Source organism: Salvia splendens, chromosome 19 (assembly GCF_004379255.2).
Source record: "Salvia splendens isolate huo1 chromosome 19, SspV2, whole genome shotgun sequence".
NCBI lineage: Eukaryota > Viridiplantae > Streptophyta > Magnoliopsida > Lamiales > Lamiaceae > Salvia > Salvia splendens.
This window is the reverse complement of record NC_056050.1, coordinates 4606083-4625873: the sequence shown is the minus strand read 5'-3', so window position 1 is coordinate 4625873 and position 19791 is coordinate 4606083. Positions and strand designations below refer to the sequence as shown.

General features: G+C 40.1%; 1 protein-coding gene and 1 pseudogene across 1 annotated transcript; both read right to left on the bottom strand.

The window, feature by feature from the left end:
- Positions 1-890: 890 nt before the first annotated feature.
- LOC121778894 (putative receptor-like protein kinase At3g47110) lies at positions 891-6546 on the bottom strand. The gene is made up of 6 exons (XM_042176285.1): positions 6084-6546; positions 5700-5918; positions 4616-4759; positions 3478-3696; positions 1457-3385; positions 891-1359 (listed from the first exon to the last, which is right to left on the bottom strand). The coding sequence occupies exons 1-6, from the start codon at positions 6544-6546 to the stop codon at positions 1004-1006; spliced, it is 3330 nt and encodes a 1109-aa protein (XP_042032219.1). The 3' UTR covers positions 891-1003.
- A 5466-nt stretch (positions 6547-12012) lies between these two features.
- Positions 12013-18685, bottom strand: LOC121778893 (annotated as a pseudogene).
- Between the last annotated feature and the right edge of the window lie 1106 nt (positions 18686-19791).

Here is a 19791-nt window from a genome sequence, read left to right as displayed (position 1 = left end):
ACACGTGAAATATCTTTTATATCATTGTCAGTAGCTACAACACGATATTGTAATGTTGAAATTTAGAACTTAAAAACAAACGAAAATAATTTCAAGATATGATGTGTATACATGCATTGTATCTTGGTATAATACGTAAACAGCCTCAACTAAACTAGTCAAACTTCGTAGTGAAACATACTAATAAACAAATTTGAATATAGAAAAGGGTTTCGTGCTCGTTATCAATTTTCACTTGATTAATGTGTTGTTGCAATAAAAATGACTATTCAATATGTATCAAAATGCACTTTTCGAATACTTTTCGACGGCTAACAATGTAAATTGGACTAGATTTTTCTGTATCGCATGAAATTTATTTGAGAAATTCGGCAACGTAGTTGAAAATTATCATTTTTGGCTTGATTTTTAGTTAAGACGTGTTTAAACGAAAACCCTACATTTCAAGCAAAACAGTCTTAAGTTTGTTATTTTCTTTAGCAATTAGTCTAAATTTATTGCGACACTGACCTACAAATGAGGTAGTTAATGCAGGCAAAATTTTGTGTGCTTCTCAATGTAGAATGCAAAATTTTAATTAAATTAATTAATTACACTAATTATTGATTTGGATTTATTATTCACATGTAAATTTTAATTAGAAATGACTCGCCTTGTATTTGAATGTATTGGACTCCCAATGTAATTTTAATTTGTAAATGTAGATACAAATATAATATGACCATTTTGTTATCATGAATTTCAAGTAATTACAGTTTAGCTGGAAGCATATTTTGAAGCCCCTAAAGTTCATCTCTAATATTTTAATGATTTTATTATCCTGCGCAACTTCAAAAAAAGTCTAAAAAGAATACAATACTAATTTGAAGATAGATACATTCAAATTAATATACGTACGTACGAACTGTGTTATATTAATATCAGAATTTATATATGAATGCATATGGATACATGTGTGAACTCACACTTTACTACAAGCATAAAACTCCATTAATATATACTATCATGGACCACGACTTTCGATACCTACGAACATTATTGCTTTGATCTTGTATAGAGTAACCACTACTTCAATCATGTTCGGTCTTTCATGAGGTGAAAAGGCTACACATTTCATTGCCAATTCAAATATTGATGATATGCATTGCTCCTTTGCTGAGAAATGTTGGTTTTCTCTTGATAGCAAAGTTGGCGCCACAACCTCACTTGCTTGTAATGCTTCAATCACCCAGTCTTTTAAACTCATTTCCCCATTGAACATATCATCGGTTGGCTTCTTTCCTGTCATCATCTCCAGAAGCATTATCCCGAAACTATAGACATCTCCATTTGTTGACACTATTCCATCCAGTCCGAACTCTAATTGTATGCATTCATCATTTTGTTAGAATTAGATAAAAACATTAACAATATAAAGAAAAATATAATGGAAATGAAGTTGGAAGTTTAGCATCACCTGGTGCTGCATAACCGACGGTTGCCATTGTTTGTGTTTGGATAACAACTTCCTCCCCACCCCCATCAAAGAGCTTGGAAATGCCAAAATCAGTAAGATGAGCAGTCATGTCTTTATCAAGCAATATGTTGCTTGGCTTTACATCACAATGAATAACTGGGAATGTATGACCATGGTGAAGATATTCTAAAGCCGATGCAACATCTATTGCTATTTTCAGTCTCTGTATAAGATCAAGACAATACAACAGGTCAGAATGTAACCATTTATCCAAGCTCCCATTTGGCATGTATGTGAGGATCAATGCTTTAAACTCCATATTACAACAACATCCAATAACTCGAACTAGGTTTCTATGTCGAATGCTGCTCAATATTTGAGTTTCGGTATCAAAGCTCCTTATCGCTCCTTGTAGGTGCAAGTTGAACACTTTCACTGCAACTTCTATCCCATCAGAAAGTGTAGCTACAAACACAGAACCAAAGCTCCCTCTTCCAAGTACGTTGGTCTCACTAAAATTAGTAGTTCCTCGTTCAAGTTCCATGTAAGAAACTCTTCTACATTCGTTATTTGGTGGTGAAATATCATCTGGGAGTACTACTTTATTCTTCTTACGGGTCCTTGCTATGATCACGAGAATGAATATCACCATAATGACAACTAAACTCACTGAGGGCACCATGAATATATATAACCTTGACCTCTGACGATTTCTTCGGCATGATGGAACTTGAAATGCTATTGGACCACAAAGACCTAAGTTATTAGAACCATCAAAATTCTCAAGAAAGGGGAGGCTTTCTAAGGACATTGGTATGGATCCAGAAAGATTATTATGTGATAAATCCACTGTCATTAAACCTTTGAGCGTTCCCAAGGATTGAGGAATGGAGCCGGTAAGAAAATTGTTTGATAAGTTAAGAAATGTTAATGTTTGGCAACCTTCAATTGAGCTAGGAATATGGTCTGAAAATTGATTGGACGATAAATCCAAAGAGTCAATCATCTTTAAATTTCTAATATGAGATGACAACTGACCATTCAAAGAATTGGAGGACAAGCTCAAAGTTACAAGGTCTGTAAGAGACCACAAACTAGGAGGGATGGTTGAATTGAGTTGGTTGGAACCCAAGTGGATAACTCTCAAGGATTTAACATTACCTAAACATTCGGGTATTGGCCCTGAAAACATGTTACCATCAAGGCTCAACTCCCCCAAATTATTCATTCTACAAACCTCGTTCGGGATAGACCCTTCCAATTGATTTCTAGAAAGAGACATACTTTGGAGTTTGTTCAATTTCCCAATTGTTGGTGGAATGAGTCCACTAAGGTGATTACCATCCATATATAAATTTAGCAAACCACTTAGTTTTCCAATTTCGGAAGGAATGACGCCCATGATGTTGTTGTTTGATATTTCAATAAACTCAATAGAAGAGGAAAAATTCCCAATGGAAGCAGGTAGGATGCCACTCAATGGATTATCTGACAGTCTCAATCTCTTTAGATGTCGACAATTAGTTAATGAAGAGAGAAATTCCAATTCCCGAGCCGGGGATTCCACTCCACTCAAATTATTTTCCAAAAGGGTAAGTGATTGTAGCATCTTCAAATTACCAAAGAAGGGTATGGAGCCACTAAAGGAGTTGTAGTTCATGTCCAGGGTGGTGAGTTTTGAAGCATTGGTGAGGGAGGATGGAATTGGGCCATCGAATGCGTTATCACCCATGATAAGTCTTTCAAGATTCAACAGTGACCGACCTATGTCTGAAGGAAGAGTACCAGAAAACCTATTGTATGCAACTTCTAATGACTTCAATGTTGAAATGTTGAATATGGGAGATGGGATGGATCCATACAAGGAATTGTTGAACACACAAAAGTCCTCGACCATCTTCAGGATACCAATCTCTTGAGGTAATTCGCCTGTATAATCAGTGCGTGGGTTGAGTCTCATCCATATAATGATGGAAACATAAATATAAAATGAAGAAAGGATTATGTATAGTAATTAATACCTGTGAAATTATTGTATCCCATGTCCACCACTCTAAGCCTACTCAGATTTCCAATTGTAGGTGGAATGTTGCCATTGAGATTGTTATCAGATAATCCCAAGATCTCGACATGTCTGCATTTCCATATATTAGGTGGGATTTGCCCTTCAAGTTGGTTCAAATTGAGATCAAATGTTTTGATGTTAGGCATATTGTTACACGTATCGATTGGGATATGACCTGAAATTGTAAACAAATCGCATTATATACTAAGCAAGAGCTTTCATATATAGATACTCCCTGCCCACAAAAAAATATATCACATTTGCTATTTTTGATTGGCCACGAAAAATAGATCAAGTTTTAAAAAGGACCCCACATTTGCTACCTAATACAATTAAACACTACTAATAATATAGACCCTATATTCCACTAACACTACTTCTCTCTTACTTTTTTTTTTCCTCCTCTCTTACTTTACTAATTTCACATTAAAACTCGTACTATTCACAATGTGGTCTACTTTTCGTAGACGGGGGAGTATGATTTTAAATTAATAATTTTGATATGTATAGTGTACTACCCTTCTCTCTGATCTCCTCTCCCTAATATCCCTGTTTCTCATTTATTTTTCTCTCATTATACGGTTTAGGGTTAAGTGTATTGATAGAATATTATTACCCTTATTTAATTAGAAATACCTCATTAAGATATTTATTGCTAAGTTATTATTAAGCTAATATGTTTTGTGAATTCTCAATAAACAATTTTCTAGTGCTTTGTTTTCGTTCGACCATAGTTTTACATGTCTTGGGTTTTTTCACGTAAAATATCAGTGTTGTTTTTGCTTCATTTATTGTTCATTGTTCATTCTTTGTGTGCGCTATTTATATATAACACTATCATTGGCCATTTTGTTCTCCCTGGAATGGAGACAATTTTTACAAAATATCTACAATTCAAAAATGGGTACAAATTGGTATTTTCAGGACTAACTATTAGAACTTGGACAAAATCTTGCTAAATAATGTAACAGCTTGACCATATTGAATGTGGAAGGAATAAAATATTAATCATGAAACATAATTAAAAATAAATAAAACCCTACAACAATAATAATCGAAAGTTGAGTATATATTGTGGAAAGTTGGGATATTACCTGACAAACTATTGTTGGAGAAGCTCAAGAACGTCAAAGAAGATATGTTAAAAACGGAAGATGGAATATTTCCGGTTAGAGATGCCCCTTGAATGCTCAATGTCTCTAGTCGAGAGAGATTCCCTAATTCTGGTGGAATACCTCCTGAAATTGATTTGCAATAAATCTTGAATTTTATGAAATAATTTTTAAATTTCAAACTGTTAGTTTTTTTATCAAACTAATCTTGCCTTCATTCGATTTTGAATTTTAAAAAACATGAAAGAAATGTTGTTGTTTTGTAAAATCACATGGATGTAATAAATTGCAAACAGTGATGGCAAATTTAAGTATATATATGCATTCTGACCTTATATAGAGCCTATTAGCGCAGTCATGTGTTCGACTCCTTATAACAGTATCTGCGTTTGGATTGTTGAATTTTATTGCTAGCTTCAAATTTATTGTACTTTTCTCATATTATTTTTGTTATGGCTAAAGTTATTAGCTAGTAATTAATTTATTTGTGTTTTATGAAATTTAGTCCACTATACTAGTTTTATGTAATTCATTTATTTTTTCATAGTTGGTAATTTATGCAAATATTGTTAATTTAAGATTATAAAATAATGATGTTTTTAGTTTAAAAATAAAAATTATTTAACCTCATAAAATGTGTAAATTTATCATATAATATTTGTAAATTTCATTTTAAAGCTATGTTGTTTATTTAAAAAATTATTCTTTAATTATTCTGACATTGACATTGTCTTCATATCCATTATGCCGGAGACTTTTTTATGGCACACTAAAAATATTTAACAACTGTTAAATATAATTTGGAGCTCCCACTATTAAATTTCTAGCTGCACTTATTGTAAACTACATCTTTCCTATAAGTACAAATTAAAATCTGGACCATTGGAATATATGATATGATGTCAACGGATTACAAATTACGTCAATAAAAAATATCTAATCTTGAAATAAAATGGTCCAAATTTTAGTTTGTAGTTTATAGGAAATATATAGTTTGCATGATTATAGTAGGACCTTAAAATCACATATAGTTGAAAGTAAAAAATGATGTGTACAATGTGTTTACCTCGGAAATTGTTTACACCCAAGTACAATTTTCTAAGCTTGTTCAAACTTCCGATTTCACTTGGGATTTTTCCAGTGAAATGATTGGAGGATAATTCCAGGAGCTCAAGGTTTCTGCATTTCCAAATATTTGGTGGAATTTCTCCGGAAATTTGGTTCATCGAAATATCAATTGCTTTGATATTTGGGAGATTATCACATATACCACTCGAGAGTGAACCTAATAGTTGAGAAAGTGTAACACATATCATTTGAAGGAAGACACAAATGCATTGGCTATGGCTAGGATTCGTGTTAAAAAGCAAATAACACTTTATGATGTTATTTCTACTTGGATTAGAATAATGTAAACAACTTGATCCTAAGAATGAAGAAAGAATTATACCTAAGAAAGTGTTGTTGTACATGTAGAGTTCCTCCAGCCGATGTAAATTGCCCAACCATGATGGTATTTCTCCTGTGAATGAATTCATTTCCACATTCATAAACTTCAAACGACGCAGTTTAGAGAGCTCAAAGGGTAACACCCCCATGAAATTGTTGTAACTGATGTCTAAATGTCTGAGAAACGTTAGGTTCCCGATATGTGGAGCAACAGTTCCAGCAAGGCCGTAGCGATAGAGAACGAGAGCAGTGACACGACCGTGTTTGAGGCTGCACGAGACACCAATCCAACTACAAACTGATGTGCTTTGCGACCAATTGGTACTCAAGATAGCATTAGCGTCGGAAGTGACGGAGTTTTTGAAGGAAATAAGTGCATTTTTATCAGTGGCCGAAATTAAAGAGAGGGCAAAGCTATTCAATAACAAGATTGAAAGAACAAAGGAAAAGATAATATTATCCATTGATTTGCTGCTTCGTTTCATTTGATACACAGTGTTGCTTTATATATAGTTTACCATGTGATGATTTATTTTTTGAAATGATATTTATTTCGATTCATTTTATTCCATTTCAGAATTCAAATTATTCGAGTCTGTCACTGAAATATTCGTTGAAATTTACATGTGGAATATCTTAATTTCTTCACATCTTTGGTGTGTCATTGTTAGAAGCTACAACACGAGATTGTAGTGTTGAACGTAGAAATTTATACTCTACTAACAAAATTTGGAGTAGGTTAAAAAAAATCCACATACTATCAAGATATGTGGTGGTGTTTGGTTTACTAGATAAAAAAGTAGCACGATACAATCTAGGATTAAGTTGCGAGATCATTTAGTAGAAAATGGTTGGCTATGAACAGTTATGACATAACTATCCATTTAGGATTAAGTCACGAGATTGAATCTCATGAACCAAACATAATACTCCCTCCGTCCCATGTTAGTCGCACTTTTCTGTTTCGGCTCGTCTCAAACAGCTTACACTATTTATATTTTAAGTAAAAGTTATGGTATTTAATTAATATATAAGAGTAAGTTAAGTGTTCCTCTATTAAGTGATCTCTCCTTACACTTAAAAACACTAAGTTAATAATACTAAAAAATCAATCATAAATTTACGACCTAAAATAAAAAGTGCGAGTAACACGCGATAGAGGAAGTACAAATTTAATCATGAGATAATTTTGCAAACTGAACAACCCATAGTGTATTATCGTCGTCATAAGAGAACATAGGTAAAAAGTGAAATTCCGTTGATTCGCTCTTAAACACCGTAAAACTCAGGAGAAGTAAAATTGAACCCTAGCTTACATTTATCGAAATCCAAACTGCAGAATACATAAAGAAACCCCGTGTATATAGGCTAACTGAACCGGCCAGACTCATAAACTAAAATACTAAATCAAAAGACAAACAAATAAAAGCCCAGACTGAAGAAACAAATGGGGATCGAATATTGTGTATATTTGCTTGAGAAAATATGTGCAGAGATTACAGAGATTCCCCCTTTATAGGCAAGGCATAATGCACATATGGTAAATATAATCAATGGAAATCTTCCTTAATTATGGACCGAGATCAATTAGAATTTAATCATAATTAATTCTATGATTTCTTTCCAACACAGACAATTAAAAAATAATACTCCTCCATCCAAACTAAGTTGGTACAAAACTTTTGGATACCAAGATTAAAGAATTGTGCTGAATAAATTAAATAAAAGTAAAATAAAATAGGATAAAGGAAAAACTAGGAGAGATAATAATAGAGAATAAAGTAGGTGATGAAATAAAGTATGATTGATTGAATGTTTTGTTTTTGGTTAAAATGAAAATGAATTACTCAACTTTAATGGGAAGTCACGAAAAAGAATACGACTCAACTAATTAGTTAGACGGAGGAAGTAATAAACTAATAATAAAATACTCGTAAATCATTCTTCATCAAAGTTACAAGTTGAAGCACACATTACTAAAAGCTATTTCTTGTGCCTTACATACTTTGTTTACCCTTTATGTCAAAGGAGTAAAAATATAGTGGTCTGAATACATTGCCACAACGTGTGTTTTGTGAATCACTAATTTTTTTATACTCCGTACTACTATCCTAAACACAAAAATCGTGCATGGAATGTTAGATTAGTTCTTATGTTGATAGTTTTAGGGGCTGTTCGGTTTTCAAAATTACATCTTATAATTAAAAATATATACTATGTTTGATTCATGTGATTGAGTCTGACAACTTAATCCTAAATGGTTAATCATGTAGTAATTAGTCATATTCACCTTCCTCCAACTTAAAAAATTCCTCAACTTAATGTTAGATGAATAATCATATAACAATGAGTTACGGCAACTGAATGACACCTTAAGGTATACTCCCTCCGTCCCATAGAAATAGAACATATTTCCTTTTTCGTTCATCCCATACAAATAGTCCATATCCATGTATGACAACAATTTTCTCCTTCTCTTTTACTTTATCATTCATGGGTCTCATCATCTACTACACAATTTCAACTACTTTTTCTCCTTCTCTCCTACTTTACCAAATTACACATTAAAACCCGTGCTAACCCTAAAGAGTCTATTTCTATAGGACAGATGGAGTATTTAGGATGTAAATATGTTAAAGTTAATGGAACAAAAGATATTCACAATCAAATTGTTGTTGCTATTGAAATTTATGCGAAGGAAGACTATTGTGTCACACTGTCACTGTCTGTTTCCACATGACTTTGGAATGTAGAAAATACGGAATAACTTCAAAAACTAATGAAAATGTTTCTATATATTGCATCCTACTATAACACGTAAACGAGTCGGGTCTTTGTCGTCAACTAAACTAATCAAACTTCTATTTTTTCTTTTCAAATATGTAAACAAATCTATATAATTGTACTGTATTGACTCTAAATTGAAGCACTATTCAGAGGAAACGTACGATGAATAACATTAACAAGCATAGTAATTAAACTGATTAATTTTTACTTTATTTTTGGTTAATATATATATAGTAGTACATGATTAATGTATTGTTGCAATAACCACACGACTTCTCCATTTGTATCAATATAGACTTTATTCGAAACTTTTCTGGGGCAGGAAATTTGTAAGAAACTAGGGTAACGTAGATAAAAATTACGGCGTAGCACTTTTTATGATTGATACTATATTCTTTGGCATGTGCATGTGTTTATTTTGCAATAATTATATAAGAAAGAATGTTGCAACTTTGAAAGTTATGCAACCTGCTAAGATCAAAACTTAAGTTGGTGATTTTCTTTAGCAATTAATCGAAGAAACTCATTTATTTTTAATTCCACACAGAATTAGGTAATTAATGCAACTAGAATTTGCGTGCATTTAAATGCACGGTGCATCATTTTTAATTAAATTGAACTTAATTATTAATCACTAATTATTACTCACTTCATCCACAAGAATATGTAATTTCTAATTTTGGAAACTTTTCTCTCTAATGAGATGAGTCTCATTCTCCAATAACAATACTTTAATTACTTTTTCTCTACCTCTTTATTACATTACCAATTTTGCATTAAAACCCGTACCGAACCCAAAGTGCATATTCTTTGGAGACGGAGGGAGTAGTACTTAATTTGGATTTATTGTTCATAGTATAAATTTAATGTGATAGTAATATTAGAGTCTCTGTTGACTACTATTCCCTCCATCACGATGAAGATGAACCCTTTCTTTGGTGGCACGAGATTTTATGTAATTTTATTTTGTGTCTTAATTGGAGAGAGTAAAGTAAAAGAAAAGAAATAAAGAAGTGATCAAAGGTATTTTAATTTTTTATAATAGATTATCTTAATGTGTACAAACCAAAAAAGAAAGTCATCTTCAGAATCGGAGGAGGACTAGTGCATTTTGAATAAATCAAAGCAATTGAAAAGAAGAAAATTATCCCAGAGAAGTGGGCCAAGGGGCACGAACTATTTTGTAAATACCACAATTACCTTGAATACAAAGCATTTCGTGAAGCATACTACCGATTCTACTCCAGCAACTATCGTTGCTAAAAGCCTAACACTACTTTCAAATTTCAATCATCACATCATTTTTCTCTATAGATAATGTACTTAATCATTATATACGACATGACATATTGAAATTGGTTCGCAGTCGAATCATTCCGGTTTGTAAAACAATGCTAAATCCCTAGTTTGCCAATTCATGGGGCTACTCTTTATTTATTTGTTTGGACTGAAATGTTAATACTTTATTTTGGACAGATTTTACGAGAAAATTGTTTTTTTGTCTAGGGAACTTTAAACATTTCATAAAAGATGTAGGTTTTTTTAATTCCCACAAAGTAAGCGACGCATGACAAACATGCGTCTGTGTAAATGAAACCCATGAAGAACATGCGTTTTAAGTTAAAATCATGTCACTTATGCGTCGACAAACGACGCATTATAAAATTACGTTTTTAGCTAAAACCGTAGACATGCGTTTTAAGTTAAAACGCATGTTCTTCATGCATTTCATTTACACAAACGCATGTTTTTCATGCGTCGCTCACTTTGTGGGAATTAAAAAAAAACTACCTCTTTTATGGAATGTTTAAAGTTCCCTAGAACAAAAAAAGAATTTTCTCCGGATTTTACTCATTTAATTGGATTTCCTTCGTTGTATTATGTGGAATAGTCCCTCATATTTTGTTTCGCGAAGAACGGGCACAATTATAATACTCCCTCTGTTCCAACAACTTACGCACTTTTGGTTGAACACGAATTTGAATGCACAACTAAAAGTAAGAGAGAGATAGAAAGAAAAAATAATTAAATTATTATTAGTGTTAGTGGAGAATGAGTCACGTCTTATTAAAGACAAAATAGTTTTTTAAAATTAAAAAATGTATACTAACGTGGAATTGACTTAAAAAATGCATACTCAAGTGTATATGGGCAGATTTTATGCGACAGAATGGGCTTGGTATCATTAAGTGTTTCTGGGCTAATGTCATGTAAAAGAATAGGCTTTATATATATTGGACTTTTCTTTAATTCTTTACAATAAACCTCACTAGATTTCTGGCCTTTATATATATTGGGCTTCTCTTTATCCTGTTAATTTATTTTTAATCAAATATAATCCTTTCTGTAAAATTCAAAGATGCATATTAGTTTCTTTGTTTGTTTTGTGCATATCAATTTTATTCACACAATTTGTTCAATTTCAACTCAGGAAATAGTTTTCTGATTGTGCATAGTAAATGCAAACCGACTCTTGATAACGTATTAATACCCCCCTAATAATTTGTCTATCATTAACTTGGCATGAATCATACTATTATATATTAGTTTTATAATAAAATATGAGAGATAATAAATTAATGGAATGTGGGGTCCACTATAAAAAATGGAAAAAGTGAAAGGTGACAAATTTTTAGGGACGGGCGAAAATAGAGTAAAGGCTCATATTAGTCTTAAACATATGATCATTTTACGATTTTGGTCTTAAACAGTATGTTTTAAATTGTTGCATACCAAATATTTCAATTCGGACCACAATAAGTCCAAAACAGACAGATCCGTCAAATATTTAACGATCAACGTGCTTAATTGGATTTTGACCCAATTAAGCATTTTAATTATATTTTTTAATATTTTAAAAAAATATTTATTAGAAAATATTGACCCAATCCTCCAAGTCTCAGCCCGCCGCCTCTGCCGCACCAACACCCTTTCCCACCGCTCCATTTCGTCCATCCTCCTCCTTCGACAAGTCTTTCGAATGAGAAATCCATCTCCGTTTGTCCTTCCTCCGTGATTGACCTGCTCAACTCGCTAACTTCTTCAGTCAACCAACCGTTTCTCCATTCCCCGACTGACTTCCTCCCCGAGCCCTTCTATTTTCCGGTGCAGCACACCCAAGAGTTTTGCTTACCTATGGCAGATCAGAATCCCTCCCTCCATCTTTCTGTGTCCCTTCTCCACCTACACAACAAACCCCTCCGCCCGTCGGAGACTCGGAGTACAGCAACAGCGGCACCACCTCCTGGCTCCTGCAGCGACGTCGATTGCAGCGTCGGGAGCGGCGAACTCCTGCAAACAGGGCACGATGCGTTGAGCTTCAGCCACGCATCCATGCACATCACGTGGAAGCAGTGCCTATAATCCAGCAGCATCCTGTTAGGGTCCGAATTCCCTAACGTCGATTTCCAAGCAATTCAAGAAACGGGTTGTCGTCGTTCGTCGAGCGCCCGGTGTCGGGTCGTGACTTAGACGGCAGAATTTGGGCAGCTGGTGCGCGAGAATTCTCGTCGACAGCTTAGGAGTAGGTTTCTTGATGCAAAAGCTATTGAGCCAACGTATTATATTTCATAGATAGATGTTTGAGTGATACAAAGGCTCTATTTATACTAAAACCCTAGGGTTGGTTCGACCTAATCCTAATACGTTCGGGAAAGAACCAACAAAGAAAACCCAAACGGGACTTGGAAATCGCCCAACTTAATACTAACAAAAATAGCAGCCAAATTAAGGAAATAAATTAAATAAATAAAAAAAGACGCAAAAAGAAATAAAGGCTTCAACAAGTGAACTTCCTCGGCGGTTTGAGCTGGTCCCTTGGTCTTAACTTCCTCCCCGTGGCGGCCGTCGTGCGCGGTGAAGGCGGCGAGGCCGCGCTCTCGACTTCCGCCTCGATGTCCTCGGCGTTGGGCGGGTCACTCGTATCAACTCCCCCCTCCTTAACAGCATCATTGACCTCAAGGTGGAGGTTGGGAAAACGCTTGCGAATTTCCTCCAAAGGTTCCCAAGACGGCGAGTCTGACCCGTCGGACCAACGGACCAAGACGTGCTCCACAGCTTGCCCGTCGTGCCACATCACTTGTGACTCCAAAAACGCCACCGGTTGAACGATAGGACGGTCTCCTATAAAATCGCTTGGAAGTGGAACGTGTGAAACCGACCCCTCTCCGGCCACAAATTCGCGCAGGAGACTCACGTGAAAGACGTCGTGGATACGACTCCCCTCTGGCAGGCGCAGGCGGTACGCCACTGGCCCTATTCGTTCTACCACCTCAAACGGCCCGTAATATCGTCTTGCTAGTTTGGCCGACAGTGGCCTGGCCACCGAGTGTTGGCGATAGGGCTGAAGTTTTAACCACACTAAATCGCCCTCCTCGAACTCCACATGTCGCCGGCGTTTATTGGCGGACTCCCGCATTCTCTGTTGGGCGCGGGCGAGGTTATCACGGAGCTCGCGAAGGAGGGTCCCCCGTTGTCTAATCAATTCTGCAACCTTCGGGGGTGTCTTTGCCGACGGCGGTGATGCGACCAAAAGCGGAGGCTCGCGGCCATAAAGTGCCTTGAAGGGTGAAGTCCCCAACGCGGCGTGGTGGAAACAGTTAAGGGATAACTCGGCCCACGGTAGCTGATTGCACCATGTCGAGGGCCGATCCGCCGCAAACGCGCGCAGATATTGCTCTAAACCACGGTTCCGGACCTCCGTTTGGCCATCTGACTGGGGGTGGTAGGCCGTGGAAAAGTGGAGTTTGGTGCCGCTGAGGCGCAACATTTCTTCCCATGTCGCGTTAAGAAAAACCGAGTCTCTATCCGAGACCAACGTCTTTGGAAAGCCATGATGTCTGACCACCGTGTTGACAAATAAATGGGCTACTCGGAGCGCATCAAACTTGGTAGGCAAAGGGGCAAAGTGTGCATACTTGGACAGGCGATCCACTACTACCATGATTGAGGTGTACCCTCGAGAGGGGGGAAGGCCCGTAATGAAATCCATGGACACGTCTTCCCACACCTGCGAAGGAATCGGCAGGGGCTGGAGTAGGCCGGCCGGCTTTTGAGTGGAGTACTTTGTCGATTGGCACACGGCGCAGGCTTCGACGAATTTCTTAACATCCTTGCGCATATTAGGCCAGTAAAAACCCGCAGACAGCAAGCGAAAAGTTCTTTCGTACCCCGGATGGCCCGCGAGAGGTGTGCAGTGATGTTCTCTTAAGAGCGGCCGCTTGAGTTTGGAGTGGATGCTTAGGAGAACCCGTCATTTGAAATACACAAGGCCATCAACAAATGAGAAGTGCGGGGGTGCGTTGCCCATCGCAATCTGGTCGATCAATTCACGGACGTCGGGTAATGCCGCTGCTTCCTTACGCAGTAATTCAAATATTCGTGGCACCGGCTGTGCGACCGAAGCGAAGAAGGCCGCTTCGTCCTCTGGAGGCCCGTCGGCGGTCTCGGGATGTGGCCGGGCCGTCGCGGAGGGTTCGCCGGCGGGAGTGCCGCGGTCGTCATCTCGACGTGACAGTGCATCAGCGGCCTTATTCGTGCTGCCCTTCTTATACTCAATGCTAAACTTGTAACCCATCAATTTACGCACGTAAAGGTGCTGATCCGGGGTTTGGACCACCTGTTGTAGGAGATCCTTCAAACTCTTTTGATCACTGCGAATGATGAATTCGCGGCCCAGAAGGTATTGACGCCATTTTTGAACGGCCTCCACTATCGCATATAGTTCCCTGTGATACGTCGAGGCCACGCGGCGACGCGGGCCCAATTTCTTGCTAAAAAATGCGATCGGGTGTTTATCTTGTATTAGCACCGCCCCAATGCCAATGTCGGAGGCGTCCGTTTCCATGCAGAACTGTTTGTCGAAATTAGGGAGGCTTAGGACAGGAGCCGTCGTCATCGCTTGCTTGAGGGCCGTGAATGCCGCCTCGGCTGCCTCGGACCAGACGAATGCCTCCTTTTTGAGCAAGTCGGTGAGTGGGGCTGCGATCATGGCGTAATTAGCCACGAACCGACGATAGTACCCTGTTAACCCTAAGAAACCGCGCAGCTGTTTGACCGTTTTAGGCAGGGGCCAAGAAGTCATGGCGACGATTTTCGCTGGATCGGCTTTGAGAACCCCATCTGACACCAAGTGGCCCAGATACTCCACCGTTGTGCCGCAGAACGAGCATTTGGACATCTTAACAAAGAATTGGTGTGACAGCAGCAACTCTAGTACCTCCGTCAAATGAGAGCAGTGCTCTTCCAGTGTCGGGCTGTAGACAAGAATGTCGTCGAAGAAAACGATCACACATTTCCTGAGCAAAGGCTGAAAAATACTATTCATTGCAGCTTGAAACGTGGATGGAGCATTGGTAAGGCCAAACGGCATAACCAAGAACTCAAAATGACCATCGTGTGTCCTGAAGGCCGTCTTGAATACATCCGCGTCGTGCATGCGGATCTGATGGTAGCCCGAGCGCAGGTCCAATTTAGTAAAAAATTTTGCCCTCCCGAGCTCGTCAAAAAGCTCATCCGCTGTCGGGATTGGGAAGTGGTCTGGTATTGTCGCCATGTTGAGGGCTCTGTAGTCAATGTAGAACCTGAACGTCCCGTCCTTCTTCCGAATGAGAAGGACCGGTGAGGAGAACGGGCTGTGGCTCCGCTGGATAAGTCCATTTTCGAGCATTTCCCGTACTTGCCGCTCGATCTCGGTTTTCTGAAAGTAGGGGTACCTGTAGGGTCTCACATTAATTGGTTTAGACCCCGGGAGTAGATGGATGCGATGATCGAACTCGCGACGTGGTGGCATGGCTGTCGGAACTGCGAAGACCTGCCTGAATTGGTCCAAAACGTGCCGTACCTCAGGATGGGTATCCCTCGGAAAGTCTTCCTCCGGCGGAGCCTCGGTGCTCTCACTGTCGGCGTCAATCCGAATAATCTCATAGAACTCGTGGGTTGAAGACCGGCCGTAAGTGATGTCAAGGATTGTAGGGATATAAGACGTGGTGAAGGAAGAACGCCATGTAGGGTCATCCTGACCCCGTTCCTACTGAACTCCAACGTCTTGCCTACAAAATCGGCCGAGATTTTGCCCAGTGATTCGAGCCACTCCATTCCCAGCACAATGTCGGGCCCGTGAATTTCCATAATATGCAGATCGATAAGGAACTCCACCCCTTGAACCGAGAGCTTAGTTTTTCGCGCAATGTGCGAGCATACCAGCGATGCCCCGTTCCCCACGTATACGCGGAATGGTCGAATCGGGGTTAATGACAACTGTAACTGGTTAGCCACCCGGGGATGAAGGAAGTCGTGCGTACTACCCGTATCAATGAGTATACTCACGGTCGTCGTGCCAATGGTCCCCACAACATTAAACGGGCGACCTGTAGTTCCCCCTGCCAGTGCGTGAAGGTGTGATAGGTCCGCTGTGATAATCGTTTCCCCTTCCCCAGCGCTGTCAGACCCTTCAATGATATTGTCCCCCTCATCCTCGCCCACGTACGATAATATTTTTTGTTTACATACAAGGCCGGGTGTCCATTTCTCCGGACAGTGGTAGCATAAGCCCTTCCGTGAGCGTTCCGCCTTTTCTGCGTTCGAGACCCGGATAGGCCGAAAAGGCGTTCTCGGGGCCTCTCTCACCACTGCGTCTGGTTGAATGCTAGGTTGTGGCTGGGCGGACCCTGAACCGCGCGTGTCGCGGTTGCTCCACCGGCCGCGCCCTGACTGGTCTTGGCGCTCGGTCTGCGACGCCGCCAGCCTTAGGGCCATGGCCATTGCCTCCGCCAAAGAGCGTGGTTCCTTCAATTCTACCTTCTCCTGGATGGGTTCCTTGAGGCCCGTGATGAAGATCGGGATTAGAGCCTCGTCGGACAAACCCTTTACCCGACTAAGATAACGCTCAAAAGCGTCGTGATACTCTAATACTGAACCCGTCTGCACCAATTTTGATAGAGGGCCAATGCTATTGCGAAAACTTTGCGGATCAAACCTGTGACGTACGTCCTCCAAGAACTCCATCCACGTCACCACTGGGTTATTTTCACGGTAATTGAAAATCCATTCTGCTGCCGGTGGGCGAAACAGCATGACCACATAGTGTAGGCGCTCAGAATCGGGCATTCCCAAGTGGTCGAAGTAATACTCGACCCTTGAAATCCAATTCCTAGCGTCTGCTCCGTCAAAGTGGGGAGCCTTCATAGAAAGCTCCTTTGGTCTCTCCGCCCTGTGTGTCCCATATTCGTGCCGTGGTAGAGGTGAGTCCCACGACGTCGGGTGGCGGAACCCCCGTTCAACATCCCCCATGGGTCGGTCTCGCGGCCTATCCCAACACGTGCGATGCCGAGGCTCGGGGCGATCATGGTACGCACCCTGCTGCGGGAAACGGCCTTCGCGGCCATACAGTGCGCGGGTTGCGCCTCGTCGGCGACGGATATCCCCTCCACGGTCTCGGCGACCGTGGGTGAAAGGCCGGGGGACCTCGTCGTCCATCTCCCAGGCCTCGCGTGGAGAGGGATACCCCTCGTCATCCTGTTCCTCCGAGAGATAGGGGAGATCAGGCTCAAGATCACGCGTCCCCTCCCTCTTGTCGCCTCGCCGATTTGTCGAGTTCATCGTGCACTCTAATCGGTCTAAACGAGCCAGAATTTTGTCCAGGCCGGCGGAGGAGACTACCACCGTGCCATTAGCGTCCGAAGGCGGCTCCCCGGTTGCTGGAACCTCTCGCCGCGGACTTTGCGGCTGGTCGTCGCCGCGCGCTGCGCTTGTCGATGTGCGGCGCGAGATACCGCCCAACACCAACTGTGAGTTACCACCGGTGAGGAGTCCCGGCGGCGGTCTACGATCATCCAATCCAGACATAATGAGTATGCAATGAAGGCACCAGTTGTTAGGGTCCGAATTCCCTAACGTCGATTTCCAAGCAATTCAAGAAACGCGTTGTCGTCGTTCGTCGAGCGCCCGGTGTCAGGTCGCGACTTAGACGGCAGAATTTGGGCAGCTGGTGCGCGAGAATTCTCGTCGACAGCTTAGGAGTAGGTTTCTTGATGCAAAAGCTATTGAGCCAACGTATTATATTTCATAGATAGATGTTTGAGTGATACAAAGGCTCTATTTATACTAAAACCCTAGGGTTGGTTCGACCTAATCCTAATACGTTCGGGAAAGAACCAATAAAGAAAACCCAAACGGGGCTTGGAAATCGCCCAACTTAATACAAACAAAAATAGCAGCCAAATTAAGGAAATAAATTAAATAAATAAAAAAAGACGCAAAAAGAAATAAAGGCTTCAACAAGTGAACTTCCTCGGCGGTTTGAGCTGGTCCCTTGGTCTTAACTTCCTCCCCGTGGCGGCCGTCGTGCGCGGTGAAGGCGGCGAGGCCGCGCTCTCGACTTCCGCCTCGATGTCCTCGGCGTTGGGCGGGTCACTCGTATCACATCCGCAGCATCTCCGATTTCCTGTACTCCGACAAGCAAATCGAGCATACGCCGTCGTCTGCGTTGCCACCGCTCTCTTCTTCGTGAAGAAGAATTCCGGATTGGGCCGACGGCGGCGTTTTGGCTCTCGTTCTCACCATCCTCGCCGACAAAGATGATCCGCGACAGGAAGACGCTGTTATCGGCGGAGCGGGTGCTGCGGAGCTATAACAGATGTAGGAGGCGAGGAGGAAGGTGGAGAAGAGGACGAGGAAGCCGAGGGCGAGGGCGTAGCCAGTGCCGATGGATGTGAGGCTTTTTCCATGAAACTACCTTCTGGGAGCTTTTATCCGCCATTTATATTAGAAATGAGTCACTCACCCCTTAAAAGGCCTTATAAGAGAAGGGATATCCATTCTTTTATAGGTGAGTTAGGATCGCTACCAAGTCGATGTGTGACAAGATATTAAGAATTTTAACATGCCCCTCACGTGTGGGCCAGAATGACACATCGGACTTCCATCACGTGGGAAGACAAGAGAAGAGATAAAGAGATAAATCCATCATCGACTTGGGTCCGCTCTGATACCATATTAGAAATGGGCCACTCACCCCTTAAAAGGCCTTATAAGGGGGGGGGGGGGGGTTATCAATACTTTTATAGGTAAGCTAGGATCGTTACCAAGTTAATGTGGGACAAGATATTAAAAATTTTAACAATTTGTACCCGCAAAAAAAATTCCATCGAAGGGAAAGACGCGAGCCTCTCTCGCGTGTTTAATTCAAACACGCATTCCTCTCTCGCTTGTTTAATTTAAACACGCATCACCCTCTTACGTTTTTAACTATACACGCATGAGCCTATAGCGTGTTTACCTTGGATCCAAAATCCAGTTCAGAATGCTTCTGCACCTCGCTCACTCTCTCACTCTCAGCGAGGCCCCTCGCTCCCAACGTCTCTAGCCGGCGAAAATCGAAGTGAATCCGACATCTAGCTACTCTTATTCCTATTTTAAGGGTTGTTAAGTAATTTTTTACCCTTATTTTCGATTATTATTGCTATATTTTAGTTGTGAGAAGAAAACATTGAATTTAGCCATTGATTTAGTTATATTTAGCCATTGTAAACTAAATATATAATCGAAGCATTCTATTAAACTTGGGATTGAAATTGTAAACTACTCCATATATTATTTGTTATAGAATTAGGGTAATTTATTGTTGAATTTTGTTAAATTTGGTATTGATCTTTGTTGAATATTTAATTTTGTTGAATTTAGAGTATATGATGTTTTATCGTACTTTTTTTGCAGGATTGATGGTGCTTGTGAGTTTATATTGGAATGGGAAAATTATTCAGCTCCTAGGTTTGGGTGTTGCTTATGATCCTCCTAGTGCAAAATCATTTACTCCCTCTGTTCCATAGTAATAGAGGCGTTTCGTTTTGAGACTATTGTAGTTAAGACTCTTCACTACATTATTCTTTGTCTTACTTTATTCTCTCCACTTTTACTATTTATTA